General features: G+C 50.6%; 1 protein-coding gene across 2 annotated transcripts; it reads right to left on the bottom strand.

Annotated features, from left to right (window-relative positions):
* Positions 1-5,694: 5,694 nt before the first annotated feature.
* On the bottom strand, positions 5,695-11,128 carry IRF2BP2 (interferon regulatory factor 2 binding protein 2). Of its 2 annotated transcripts, none has more exons than XM_030839652.3 (2): positions 9,922-11,128; positions 5,695-9,308 (listed from the first exon to the last, which is right to left on the bottom strand). In XM_030839652.3, the coding sequence occupies exons 1-2, from the start codon at positions 10,982-10,984 to the stop codon at positions 8,593-8,595; spliced, it is 1,779 nt and encodes a 592-aa protein (XP_030695512.1). In that variant the 5' UTR covers positions 10,985-11,128; the 3' UTR covers positions 5,695-8,592. The 2 variants fall into 2 exon arrangements, with proteins under 2 accessions (XP_030695512.1, XP_030695513.1); XM_030839653.3 differs by having other exon boundaries at positions 9,970-11,127.
* Between the last annotated feature and the right edge of the window lie 3,438 nt (positions 11,129-14,566).

The raw sequence follows: 14,566 nt of genomic DNA, 5'->3' as shown, positions 1-14,566 counted from the left end.
TATCTGGAGACTTCCTGACCTTTATTCCAGTGTTTTTGTGTATCTGGGAAAGAACTGGACAATTCTGAGGTGTGTTTTCATAAAAACTTGAATTTGCATCTCTCAGCAGAGTTCCCTCTCAGAGATCTTTGTGAAGGAGCAGAGCAGCGCTGACTACGGCGCGCTTGAATCAAGACAAACAGGCTTGAGCAGGAGGAACCTCTTAGGCATCGAATTTCAACCTGAAAAGGCTTCCAGGTTCCTCGATAAAATACATAAGGAGTGGACTGTTTTGTATGATTTCCATCTCAAGCTTCTAAAATGGTTTTTGTGCCTGTTATCTGGAAAGAAAAATATGTTGATGAAGAAAGTCTTTTAGTAGGGTTGCGTCTAGGTATTCTTAAGCCTGGAGCAAAGCTTTATTTTTTTTTTAGCTTCCTGTCCATGTACTGCAATCACTTTTTAAACAATGACTGAAACTGTTATACAACTCTTAGACCTCAGTGAAGTTCCTAGGCTTGTGCTCCGAGACTGGTAATAAACGTCATTTTGTTAAAAGGACAGGGGTCATGACTGTGATTGTTATTATTATTTTTGGAGCTATTACTGCAGAGTATTAAATTCAATAATTAACAAAAATTAGAAGTTAATTAATTGGGTGGCATTTCAAGGGCTCAAGGGTAAGTACTGGCATGAGAGAAAAACTTTTTTTTCTCTAACTGAAAAGTTTCTCTCTGAAAAGGCAACTGCCTTTCAGGCAGTCAGCTGTTACAGTACTTTATTTGACTTGGTAGTACCCATAGGGGCACGTCCTGAGGTTTGCTTAATAAATATTGGGCTTGGCCAAAAAGTTCGTTCGGGTTTTTCCTACCCCTCTGCTGGAAAGCCCGAACGAACTTTTTGGCCACCCCCTACATTTTTATTAACATGCACGGTGTTATCAGAATGCTTCCTGCTAAGACAGATGCCCCTTAAGCATGACTGTTTACTCCACCAGCATGGAATATTTGCCTTATTATAGCCACAGTCTTTAAAAAAAAAAAAAAAAAGCAGCATCATGATTTCCAAAAAGGGAGTGACATTTGGGGCAGCTATAGTCATGCGCCATCTCCAACTTAAGACAATCCACCTAGTACAGCCTGGCCCGCGCCTGGGACCCTTGCAGGCGGCAGGCACGGCTGTTGCTGACGCGCGTTTGATCTTTTCTGGGCAGCCGAAGGCTCGCCGCACCCCTGAGCTGGCTCCCGGGTCCTGCTGGCTCCTCGCCCAGCAGAAGCCAGGTCTTTTACTTTATTTGGTCCACCACGCGGTGACCGTCCCGGGAGCGCGGCGGCGGCGACGCACGGGGCACTCGCGCCCGCACATTCCTCCCGGGAACGCCGGCGGGGGGCGCGGGGGATCAGGCTCGGCCGGGCCCAGGTTCTCCTCTAATTATAGCCGCGGCAGCTGGCGTGCTGGCGGACCTGACCCTCGGGGCCAGGGTGGGCCGGGTCTCACCCAGCGGCTAGTCGGCCGAGTGGGCGCGGGTTGGGCGCGCCGCCGCCACTTCCGGGCCAGGCCCCGCCCCTCCCCGGCCCCGCCCCCGGCCCGGCCCGCCGCGGGGTCGCGCGGCTCCACGTGCGTAAATCGCGGCGCGGGGAGCTGGCGCAGCGCTGTCCAGTGCGGCCCGGGGAAAAGTTCTAGAATACATAAATACGGGCGCGGCGTGAGTCACGGTTCCGCGCTGGAAACCACAGCAAGGTTTCCTCGTGGTCGAAGGCCTTTACGCAGGCGGCTGGAGAGTCAGGGAGCCTCCTCCCCTTTCCTTCCCCTCGAGTAAACAGGGATTGGCAGAGCTGGCGGCTGTTTTCTTCCTTTTAAAAAATGCCATGCTGAGCAACAATAAAAAGTAAAAAAAGAAAAAGCTACAATTTGACAGTGCTGACCCCAGGCCCCATGTTTTCAACCGGTCTGTTGATTGGTATGAAGATAATGGTGTCCCGCGGCCCCTTTTCGTGTGTGATGGTTTCATGCTGGGCGTAATGAAAGCGCTTTGACTGTAGGATTGTGTACCTGTATCAGAATCCTACCAAAGTTCTGGATGTAAGTTCTAGGAAGGGACTCAGTTCTCTATGTAAGAATTTAGCTCTGACTATACTTTCCAAACTCCTGGAAGGAAACCAACTCGTGGTTAACTCTTGTTAGTATCGTGCCCTTCGTCAAGCAAACACACTCCCTACCTGCGGCATTGACTCTAGGCTCCAAGGAAGCTGGGGGCTATGGCCTCTCAGCTGTTCAAAGCCTACAATGCTGTGCCTACTTAATAGGTGTTAAATAATAACAGCAACAGTCCATATGGTGCTTGTTAAGAGTATTCCAAAACTTCCCTAATGACTGTGACCCTCCTGTGAAATTCTGATTTCAGTTGTATATGGGGTACAATAAATCTTTATCTTTTATCACCAAAAAAAAAGGCTAATCGAATTGCTATTTGGAGGCCGGAATAACAACATGGGGTAGGAGGCCAGAGCCCGGGTTAAGGCGCGCAGCAGCCTTTTTCTGCTTTGCAGCTCTCTTAGGCTGCGGAGAACATGAAAGGCGCAAGGCCAAGGCTGTGTAAAGAAATGCTGATTTATTCAGTCCTAGACAATCCCTACTCCTACATTTCACTTCTCTGCACAACTCTTACTGGTATGGTTAATATTTTAAAATCCTACAATAAAAGAAAATAAAGCTCAGTAATTTTGAGCTTAAAAATAATGAGTTACAAAAAATCTTTCCATACATTAAAATAAATCAGGCCTTTAGCTCCGGGGAAATGTTGTTTCAGGATTTTTGTTTTTCCTGGCGAGGTAGCCACATTTACAGTGTCAAATATTCTACTTGCACTGTCACAGGAAAGCTGTTTTCTAAATGGCAGAGAAATACACAGTGACCTAAATATTTATCTGCTAAAGTTGCTACCTGAGCACCTGCACAACAAAACATGACTCATTTGTTGCGCAAGATGCCCGTCCCCTCATGGGCGTCTTTATGTTACTGGCTGGTAATGATACAAAGAGTGAAATGGCAATTTTGCTAAGTAAAAGTGGTAAGTGATGAAATCTACAGATTATATAACGGTTCATTTTCCCCAAAATATAAACTATATTTAGAAATATTGAAATGTGACATATTACTCTATATAGGATGTCTTATCTGAGCATCAAGGGCTTCTGCTGAGTTGCTGGAAGAGGTTCTTTATAGATTATGCAATACAGCTTCTAAAGCTCATTCAAAGGATGAGATCAACCTGTGCACTGATGCTTGCAAGTGAAACTAGGAATCCCGTAGTCTAGTCTCCAGACTTTATCTGACCTAGGAGAAAATTCATCTCCTAGAAGATTTTCAAGGCTGACTTTTGTGATAAGTTTTACGTGCACAGAAGACTTGCTATACTATGATTTTTAGTTTTAAAGGGCTATTCTACATTTTTTTCAAAGCAATGTTTAAGATTGTATTATAGTAGAAACTGTTTATACCATTCTAATAAGATGGGGTTCTATTAAGGAAACTTTACCCCATCGTTTTTCAGATTAAAAGACCAGCTTTAAGACCCAATGTCTAAATGATTTGCCTATGGTATACTTTTTGCCCTAAAATACTTTTCCTGTGGCTTGCATGGATTGTTTTGTTTTGCTCAGCCCCTTATGTTGTGATAAAGACCAGTGGAGATGTAGAGTTCATATTCTATAATTAAAAAAAACAGTAAGTTACACCTCAAATTAACAAACGTATTTTAAAATCAAGCATTTTAAGTTGTATTGACATGGGGAAGGAGCAAGTTAACAACTGATGAGTTAAAACAAATTTCACTGTTAAACTGAGTATAAATGGTTCTGTTAATGGTAAATTAGGATAGTGTGGATATCCCTAATTATGGGTTTATCTGGGATTAATAGAGAAATCCACATATAATCCGTAAATCCAGTCATTTTCTATCTTCCAACCTCTTAAGTAATTTACAAATTGACTTTCTGTATATTTTTGTGCCTTTTAAATTACTGTGAGGGGTTCCTAACTTCTGAGGAAAATGCAGGCTGTCAACAGAAACAGCAACAAGGCATCTAGGTAGTTGACAACCTGGGAAGTCACACCCATAATTTTTATTTAGTTGTAACCAATTGTATTGTAATCAATACTATTGCTGTCAGAGGCCTAACCAGTGGCACTGAAAGAGTTAAACTGCGCGCGGGCGCGCACACACGCACACACGCACACGCACACACACACACTCCATTTCTAGAACCCCAGATGATGCAGCAGGTGAATCTGTATCCCATTCATTGGTGCCGCTGCCCTTGGTCTGTGACAGAGGAAAGGCGTGTCTTCTCACTGTTCCCTATGAAGAAAAGGCAAGCAAATGAGGGTGACTCAGTACTTCCAGTGGCCTACACACGACTGAACATTTTTCTGAATGATTCCACGTATACACTTTGGAATCAGGAAGAGAAACATTTTACTCTTCACTAACCAAATAAAACCATCTATAAATCAAATGCAAAACAACTTTGAGTAAAGAGGGACTTAAAAGTCTAGGAATTAAAAGGAGCTCCGTGTTTTCCCTTCAACTTTTTCCCAGCTTTGGGGAATAAACAAAGACATCTGCCACATCAAGGGTCTGGTTTGTTTGGTTTTTTTTAACTGAAAACTGAATGCAATCATTAAAGTTTACTTTGAAATTTTAAAAATGACTTCTGCAAGCTGCACTAGTTTAAATTTCACTAAAAATAAAATTTAGCATCTTTAAGACTAAGAGTTTAACATTTCTTTTAAGCTAATTATTGAATGAAACATCATGTGTATTATCATCTATAAATAACTTACTAAGGACACTGTTTCCTGAAAACTGCCTTAAACAGGCTAATTCAAAAATCATTAAACTATATACAGTGATGGGCTCCCCAAGTTACTGGGCCACCTCTAATGAAAATACATTCAACTACGCATAAACTCTTGCTGTTTAATTTAAAACACCTAGTAAGTCTATGTGTACCTTTATCTTAAAACTATAAGTTTCACAAGTTCCTTTCATAGAGAAGTCTGCCAAGCCACTGATCAACAAGAAGAGAAAGAGCTGCAAACAACCAGGAAATTTCTTCCTACGTGATAGCAGACAGGAGTTTGAAAAAGGATCTCAGTGCATTCCACCTTTTATCTGCGTTTATAAATTTAAGGTTTCAGGGCTTCAATGAAGCTCACACATGGCTTTGGCTCTGACTTTTATTCCAAAGCTTTCCAAAAGGTAGGCTTTTTTTTTTTTTTCTCTCTTTTGTCTTCAGTGCATTTCCTCTGGCCCAACATGGCTGTTTTATTCCACGGCTTTCCAAAGGGCAGCTCCGTGTCTTGACAGTCTTTTCAATGTCGTCACTATCTTCCCCTTCCAATCTACTATTGCAGAATGGCTGGCTGGACTGCAAGTTGAAAAGTAAACAAGTGCTTTCTGGCTGTACTTTGTTCAGCTCTTCTCGTTATCTGCTTCCCCTATCCAGTTGCCCTTTCCCCAGTCCCTAGCACTTTTTTTTCCCTTCCATCAGTTGCCTTTTTGTTCCATGTCTTTTTATCTCCTGCTATTCTCCTGCCGTTCCAGTCAAACCTCAACCCCAAACCCACACATCCTTTGGTCTCATTGCCACTAGTGATTAAAACAGCCACTCTAAGCTTACTTTCAACAATTAAAAAAGGCCTCAGAAAATGTTCAGTGCTCCCAATTTTATTTTTATTTAATGCTAAAAGTTAAAGGAAAAAAAAGGTACTGTAAATCTGACAAATGACAGAATGCAGGTGATATTTCCATAGCGTGATTTTAAAATAGAATAATGTTGATATCTGAGATTACACTCACTTCAGTTGACATGAGTTTCATCATATATAGAAAAAGTATCACCTTCAACTTAAAAAAAAAAAGTAAAGGTTAAAAGGTGGCACACTTTTAAAATACTTGGTGGCCAAGGAAAGGTATCTAGTAAAAGTTGTAAACCATGTGTACGTTCTCATAACTTTTAATGTGAGGCCACGTGAAAGACAGTACATCTGTTAAATTCTATAAATTGTTAAAGCAAAAAAGTGAAAGCTTCAACACCCCATCCCCTAATATTCTGAGTATTAAAAGCACAGCTGAAATATTAGGATTTGAAATCTGATACTGCCCGTGTACAGTAAGTAGCTTTCTGACATCTTATCCAGCTGTGGAGAATCTCTGCACTGTCATCAGGTACAACAAAGGATCAAACCCATGTCCCAGTGTTAACTTTTCAACTTAAGAGAATGCCAGAGATATAACCCATATCAACACTTCCCAGCTGCAAGCCTTCTAACGAAGGCCACCCAAGGGCCAGTCGGACTCTCATTTTTTAATAGGAGTAAACAACACACGGCCCTTTAACGCTGTTTAAATTTCTCCCTTTTAAAACAGCAGCACAGAGATACCATAGGTTGTCCTTTCCACAGCTGGATAGACTTATTCAAAACAGCAGGATGGTTCTTTACTAACCTTTTTGGAAAGCTTATCTGTATTAAGAATGCAAAACATACAGATAGCTACCACAAATTAGGTCAAATGACTGATCAACTTGTAACATCTATGAGGTCAAATTCCAGTTTATAATAAAGTGCCTAGATACGCATTTATACAACAGACCATAATAAGCTGAATTCTTTACAAATGTCTTTATGGGCATGTAAGATTGCCTGTGTTTCTGCACGTGTGCGTTTACATAAGAGAACCCAGTCTGCTCTGAGTCACAGATACTCCAATTAAAAAAAGTGTAACAACCAACTGGTTAATCGTGCAAGTCTGTTTGCAATATAACAATGACGGGTAGCATGAATTTGCACAGCATTAATAGGTGCGCTCATTAAAAACACCATGAAAGAAATACTGTATTTGGTGCAGTATCTGATTTTCAAGTGTTAATAACTCGACCATTAAAAAATATTTGAGCAATTTAAAAATGAAACACAAAAACATAACTGAAGAAGGATCCAAAGTGGGTAACAATCTATATTTTCAAATTAAAATAAAAGCTCGCTTGGGAACGATACGCAGAAGTTGTAGTAGACCTCGAAGCCAATGATTCAGCCTAATTAGAGGGCCAAGTTACAAACACCTGAGCATGAAAGGGTTTGGAGTAGTGTTCCTGTCAATGTCAAATGATGACAGCACAGAAGAAACCCAGTATCACTGTGACACAACTATTTCTAATAACTGATGATTTATTGGTTTAAACAATCTCACTTTACTGATGCAAAACAGTAATCAAAAGAAATTAGTTTACAAAAGGTTTCTAAAAATAGTTTGAGAAGTGGGGCCTGTCTATTATGTAAAACCCTTTCTTTAATTTTCGCCAGTTTATCATTTTTGTCCAGAAGAACAGTATTATTCACTTGGTATTTCAAACACATGTAAGAAGGAAATTACAGGTTTCCTCCACCCCCATTTGGGCTGTCACTGATATGCCCACGGGCGGTCCTGGCAGCACCCTGCGCTGTTACTGTCATTGTACCATACTGTATTTAGCACTCACTACAAACAGAGTGTAGGTGATCGTATCAACAGCAATGGGGCTACAGGTAAATGATAAAACAACGAAACACAAAACAGAAACGAAACCAGTCCCACAATCTCCAAGTTCACCTGGACTGTAACGTCTCTTTCGACTCTCCAAAGGAAAACGACCACAGCCAACGACAGACAGGAGTGCTCCAGGGTGTTTCGAAAGATCAAGTGGCGCTGCAGAGCCAGGCTCCACGCAAAGATGGCAGTGCCACTTGTCCTCACCACCATCCGTTATCACTGCCTTGAGTCACTGGATTGTGTATTATGCAACCGACTAGCATGCAGCATTGTAATCTTACAACTGATCACATGGGCAGTGAACAGTGGTCAACTTTGCCTTAAAACAAACAAAAAAAATCCCCCCCACCCCCAGTCCTGAAAATCTTTCAGCAGCAACTCTCAGGCAGTCATCAACAGCCCAACAACTGAACTTTAAGAACAAAATCCAAACGCGAGAAAGATTCAAAATCGGTTTCCTGTTACTCTCAAAGGACAACGTTTGGGGGGAAACTTGGTGACATTTCCCTGTGGCATATGCCCACTTCACAACAGTGCCCCTTTCGCTCATTTCCGTTCCTTCTCCACCACTTGGCCTCCAGCCTGAGAAAGGGGCCAGCAATAAGGAATAACAGACAGTAAGGCAATCTTACGACGTCAGAAAATGTATTTGGCTTTTTTTTTTCTTTTTAAAATAAGTGCATACAAATACAGCTAGAAGCGTTTCTGATTTGCCAAGTGCTCTAAAAAAGCAGCGCAAGTCACAGCCTACATTGAACGGTAACTGTCACCAGGATAATAAAGCACAGATATATGCTAATAACGTTAACAAAAGAAAAAATGCTTTTATAAGTACATACCTTTTGTCGTCAAAAAAAAAAAAATAGAAACACAATGTATTCAAAAAAATCAAAATTATACAGCCATGTTTATGAAGTCTACATTTCCCTTGTCTTGGATATATATATATGTGAAGATATATACACAATTCAAGCAGTTTTAGTTAAGGGTAATCATTGGGTTTTTCTGAAACCGGAAAGTCACGAGTCTCTCTCTTTTTTCACTTTCACATCTCCAGCAAGGATGGTTGCAATTTCCCCTTGCATGAAGGCCCAGGGGACATTGGAGCCCACAAGGGGGCATTTTTCCCCACTGGGACAATAGACCTCTCCACTGGCTCCCTGCTGTTTGATGCTTTGTCTGGAGCAAGGGAAGCAGAACTTGTGCGAAGGGACCGACGGGCACTGCACAAAGTGGGTGTCCTCCAGCCGCTCGTGGCAGAGGGTGCAGCACAGCGGGGCGCTGGCCGCCAGCGAGGAGTCCGGGAGGCTGGCGGGGTGCACTGGCTCCAGTCCTCCTGTGCTGCCTGCCCCCTGGCCCCCCACCTCTCGGGGGCCCAGCCTTCTCTGGTTCATAGAGGACGGAGAGGGTGGGCTGCAGCTGTTCCTCCTGGTGGTGGAGTGCACCTGGTTGGCATCTTTTGAGGCATGACTACCCCCCGCATTGTCTGCTACCAAGATTAGGGCTGCCATGGGGGACTGGCCGTTCTGGGCCGCTTCAGGCGGTGTGGTCCGGTTGGAATGAGGTGAGGCAGTGGGGGGAGGTGGAGACACAAAAGAGGATGTAGGAGTAATGGGGATCTTGAGCCCTTCTGTGGACGTGGACAGCCACGGCTGTGCCTCTCCATTGATCTTAGGGGGCCCGACTTCACCTTCTGGTTCTGGAGAAGGCTTCCTTTTCCTTGCTGTTCTTGCAACTGGAAGAACAAAGACATAAGAGGGGAAAAAACGGACGTAAATGGACGTACACTGAAAAGGATCTTTTTTTTCTAACACATAACAAAACTCCCCGAAGAATTTCTCTTCTCTAAAAGCTCGTACATAAAAACTCATAAGAGTTTCAAGAGCACGTGCAACTTAAACCACTTAGACTGACGGGGCTCTGAGGCAGCCTAGCAGTTTAAAAAAAAAAAAAAAAGCCACAGAAAATGGCCCCGACAGCGCTGTTTTCCCACAGGCCTGCCTGTCCCCAGACTACACTGTGCACCTGACGGTTAACGTCCCCCAACCCCCGCGCCACGCACACACAGGTTAAAAGGTGACTGGTGCCCTCCTGCTCGCATCCAGGAATGTGCTAGGAAAGGAAAGCCCTGTGTCGCTGCCTATCAGCCCGTCTGACTCATCTCTTGTTATGCTGCTTCAGCACAGGAACACGTTGCCACTAAGCACTGGTTCCGCCTCGGGCAGATCAGGAAGTTGGGTGTTTGTTGTTTCTGGGCCGGGGGAGAACGGCGAATGGGAAGAGCACCCCTCCTCGGCTCTCCGTCCCCGGCTCGCCCCTAGACCCCCTCACTCCACAGCCGCCCCTACCTGCTTTAGACCCGTTGGCCCCGTTGGCCTCGAAACCCAACAACCTGCCTGCAGTCAGGGCCGGCTCCTTCTTAAACTTGCTCTCGAAGGGCCCCGAGTGGCCGTGCTGGTGCAGCGCCAGCAGCGTGTCTCGCACGGTCTTGGGTCGGTTGACCCAGTCCTGCTCGCCGGGCCCGCGGCCTTTGCCCGCGCCCTCGGTGCCCAGATCGGCCGCCCCGGCCCCCGAGGACAGGCTGTCGGCCGGGCCGCGGTGCGAGCCAGCCGGCGGCTGCTTCTCCTTAGCCGCCGCCTCGCGCTGCTCGTGCTCCGCGGCCGCGCCGCTCGACACGGACGCCGGCCGCTTGTGGGCGCCTAGTTCGGCGGGCTGCGCCGAGCCCAGGCCGGTGGCCGCGGCCCCGGACACGGCGGCCAGCGAGGCGGCGGCGCGGCCGCCCAGGCCGAGCGCAGCGGGCAGCGGCGTGGCCGAGCCGTTCATGAGCGGCACCAGGGTGGGCGGCACGGCGTGGCCGCGCCGCGGGTTCGGGCTCTGGCGGTTCAGCTCGGGCGGCTCCTCCAGCTTGGAGAAGCCGTTGGGCACCAGGATGCCGTTCACGGGCGGCGGCTGCGGCGTCGGCGGCTGGGCCAGGCTCGCGGCCGGGCGGCTGCCGCCAAAGTCGGAGCCCAGGCGCGGAGGCCGCTCGGCCGCGGCGGCCGCCAGGGGGTAGCGCTCCAGGGCCTGCGGGGCGCGCGGGGCGGCCTCGGGGCCGCCGTGGCCGAGCGGCGGCGGCTGTTGCTGCTGCTGCTGCAGGAGGAGGTCCTTGGCCGAGAGCGGCGGCGGCTTGGCGGCGGCCGGGGCCGCGGCGCCGGGCGGGGAGCGGCCCTCCGGGAAGCAGCCGTGCGCCCGCTTGAGCTGCCGCGCCGTCTCGATGACGAACTCGACGCGGTCGGCGCCCTCGTAGTTGACGCAGCCACGGCACACGGGCTCAGTGAAGTCCCAGATCATGGCCCAGGGCATGCGGGGCAGGTCACACAGGTAGCACGACTGCCGCCGGGACGCGGCCGCCACCGCCACCGCCGCGGCCATGTCCGAGGAGCCCGCGGCGCCGGAGGAGGAGGAGGCGGAGGAGGAGGAGGGGGGGGCGCCGCCGCTCCCCGCCGGCACCACGCGCGCCCTCCTCCCCCCCCAACCCCGCGTCTCTCCCACCAGCGGCGGCGGCGGCGGCCGCACAGGCGGCGGCGGCAAAGCCCGCGAAGGCTCGGCGCCCGCGCAGCGCCCCCGGTGCACGAGGGGCGGCGGGCGCTGGGCGAGGGGCTGCAGCCGCGGCAGCACGTCCCCCCGACCTGCGCGGGCGGACGGCGGGGCGGCGCGGCGCGGCGGGCGCTGCGGCTGCGGCTCGGCCGGGGCCGCGGCGGGCCTCCAGACCGGGGCGAACACGGGCCGCGCGGGCGCGGGGGAGCGCAGCAGGTCGCGGCGGCGGCCGGCTCGAAGTGCGGGGCGGGGGGCGGGGAGGCCGGGGGGGCGGGGGGCGGGGGGCGGCCGCCGGGGCAGGCTCAGCCCGAGCGGCGGGGCATGCCGCGCCGGGGCGGCGGCGGCGGCCGGGCGGCGCGGAGCTCGGGCGCGGCGCGGGCCACGGGTCGCTCCGCTGCTCTCTCACAGCTCCTGGCGTCGCCGCTCTCCAGCGCCCGCGTCAGCGCCCAACCCGCCTCAGCTCCGCCGCCGCCGTCGCTGCTGCTGCTGCCGCCGCGGCCGCTCCACTTCTACAGACTTGATTCTTCGACAGCCTCGCAAGGCGCCTGCGCGGGCCCCCTCCCCTCGCGCGCGCGCCCGCCCTCCCCCGCGCCCTCCCCCTCCCCCCGCCGGAGATCGAGCGCTGCCGGGAGAGCCGGCTCTGCGGCGCCCGCCTGCCCGCCAGGCAGCGCCGCGGCCCGTGTCCCCGACGTGAACGCGTGGCTGGCAGGGCTTGCCTTCCTCCACCCGCTCGGCTACCTCGACTCTTCGGGCCGAGTTCCCCCCCTTCAGTTCCGTTTGGGACAAACCGTGCTAAAACTCATGTTTTGAAAAACAGGCCACTTTGTAACTTGGTTTTGTCTGTAATCTCTCGCGCATAGGAGCTTTTAAATCAAGCGTGGTTCACATTTTTTACGGAGCTTTATTTATTTGAACTCTTCGATAAGGGCTTTTACACTCGCATGTGTCTTGGGAAGGACACAGGCGCCGCCGGTTCCCTGAAGTTTTCCTAAGAGGAGGGTGTGTGCCCGCAAGCGTAGGACCGCGTCCGCCCGCCGTTTCCCGGAGCCTTTCCGGGAGGGAGCGGGAGCAGGAGCGCCGCGCGATTGGGCCCTCGCAAACACCGAGTCTTCCCCTCGGCCCTCGACCCGCCCTGCCGCGCGAGGGTCCCTGCTGCCCGGCTCAGGTCCGCGCGGCGGGCGCGTGACGTGGGCGCGGGGCCGCGGCCGCGTGCGCCGCCGTCTCCGAGTGCGCACGCTCCGCGCGGACGTGACTCGGCGCCGCTGGCACTGGCGGCCCCATTGAACGAATGCACATTCCAGGGATCCAGGGTCAGCGGCCCGCGCGGTCGCGTCACCGCGCAGGCTCCGCCCCCCTGCCCGCGACACTGGGGCTCCAGGCCCCGCCCCCGGGGCCAACCTCGGACTCGAGGCGGCGCTGGGCGCGGGCACGAGCCACTGTGCGGTCCGCGCCCACCGTGGGGCTGAGCCGCTGGCTGGCCGGCGGGGGGTGCGGGGCCCCGGCCGTTCGCGGGCTTCCTCGGCCTGGCGGTGGGGCAGGGGCGGCCTGGCGCCCACCGCGCAGCCCAGGCTAGGCTTGGGTGGGTGCAGAGCCGCCTGGCCTGAAGTCGAGGTGTGGCCGCGGAGCCGGCCAGGCCCGCCGCGCTCTGCCACCGTTGGCAGCCGTACACTGTGCCCAAGTGAAGTGAGCACTTGAGTTTCACACTTTTATCGGGAGGAGGAGCTGGCGTGTGTTATGGTAAATCACTTTTGGCTGGTCGTTAGTCTTACTAATAGACGCGAGCTTAGTCACTCTCAGTTGGGACTTCTACACTTCAGCTCTGGAAGGGCGGCCTCCGGAGCTTCCTTTGTTGGAAAACAGGCCCACATCTCTCCCTGAGACTGGAAAGAGCTGGTTAAGTGTGGGAAGAACAGGGTACTAATTATATTATCTTTCCTACAACTGGATTGGTAGGTGGCGAGAGAGGAAAAAAATCCTGCTGACGTTTCTCTCTAGTCGCTGCTATTGAAAATGCCAGGGTGCTTCAAAGGATTAACCTCAAGGAAGAGGAAGAACAGCCCTAGAGAAACAGCGGAGCAGCTGCTTAAAGCACATGGAAAAACCTGTTCGAAAGTGGCACAGAAAACGTAATGCCACACCAAAATGTTTTTGCAGGCGAAGCCTGAATGACTTCTCATGGGGATTTCCAGAGAAGGTGCGCCTGCCCTAAAGGTCTCCCCATCTGTTCCCGGATATTGCCCTGCAATTACAATCCTGCCCCACCCTCTCCTAGCTGGGAGAATGGGACCCCGGTCCCCAGCAGCTGGTGCCAGTGGATTTGGTCACACCTGGTCCCTGCTGTTGCGCATCTCTCTCAGGACCTGTCACTCTCCTTGGAGGCCCTGAGCCGCTCATTCTAGCATGTGACTTCACCTACTAGGCCACTGCCTAAAGGGGATGAAGCCCAGTCTCTGTGCTGCATAGATGCGCCGTCTCAACACCCCCAAGAAATGGCCCCCCTAGGCAGGGGTGGAAATATTAAAAGAAAACAACTCGGGGTTAGAGCCACGGCCTAGTTTTACTCATCTGCCTGCGAGCAGGCACCGTAATACCCTCGTGGGAAAGCCTATGGCTCCCTCCCAAATAGAAACACCGAGATCCAAATTCTGCCTCGAGAGGTACTAAGTAAGGATTTTTGTAGAACACAGCTTTTCTTCTCCAAGTGAAGAGCATTTCCTTTTTATTTTACACTACCAGTTCAATGTCGAAACTCAGTTGTTGTAACTTCCCTAACGAAATGCCCGCTAGAAAATGGAAAGGCTGTTTTAGTTCTGGTTTCTTTTGCCATAAAAGGATCCGGGGTCAAGGGGGTTAAGGCTGGCCCTGGATCCAGAGCAGCAATTCCTTATATTGTATCAGAAGTCTTTCATGCTGCCTGGCCTTTCATGTTGCTCTGAAGCAGCTTTATCGATGTATGCTAAGTAAACAGAGCTTTGTTTTCGTCTTCCACCCACTGCCCTCCCTCCCGGCACAGACTGGAGTTGGATCCCTTCCAAAGCGGCTGCTGCAGCAGTTAGAGCCGCCTGCTGCACACACAGGAGCAGGGTTTCTAGGGTGAGGCAATGCGTCTGCAATTCGCAGAGACAAGGCAGGAATTGTAATTGTAGTTCATCATGTGATGACTTATGAAAGAGGAAGTTGGTATGTTTTAGTCACGTAGACTCTGCCCTCTTGCTTAAAAGGCTCCGGGTCCTCTCAAAAGGGAATTATGATCCTCTTTGCCACTCCGAGTCAAGGTTACCGGCTTGGCTGCAGTGTGCTCCTACACGTTCACGCGTGGACAGGCAGGCAGATGCCCCGTGATGTGTTGGTGGGGCAGTGGATTGAAGTTGGCTTTTAACCAGAACACTGCAGAAATGCAATTTGTCTTAAGAAATA

The sequence above is a fragment of the Globicephala melas genome, chromosome 16 (genome assembly GCF_963455315.2).
Source record: "Globicephala melas chromosome 16, mGloMel1.2, whole genome shotgun sequence".
In the NCBI taxonomy this organism is placed as follows: Eukaryota; Metazoa; Chordata; class Mammalia; order Artiodactyla; family Delphinidae; genus Globicephala; species Globicephala melas.
This window is presented reverse-complemented; position numbering and strand designations above follow the sequence as displayed.

Bases quoted from the DNA above. Each gene is read 5' to 3' on its own strand.
- IRF2BP2 (XM_030839652.3), bottom strand. From the start codon at position 10,984: ATGGCCGCGGCGGTGGCGGTGGCGGCCGCGTCCCGGCGGCAGTCGTGC. The intron at 9,309-9,921 runs GTAGGGGCGGCT...TTGTTCTTCCAG, and splicing joins GGCCAACGGGTCTAAAGCAG to TTGCAAGAACAGCAAGGAAA.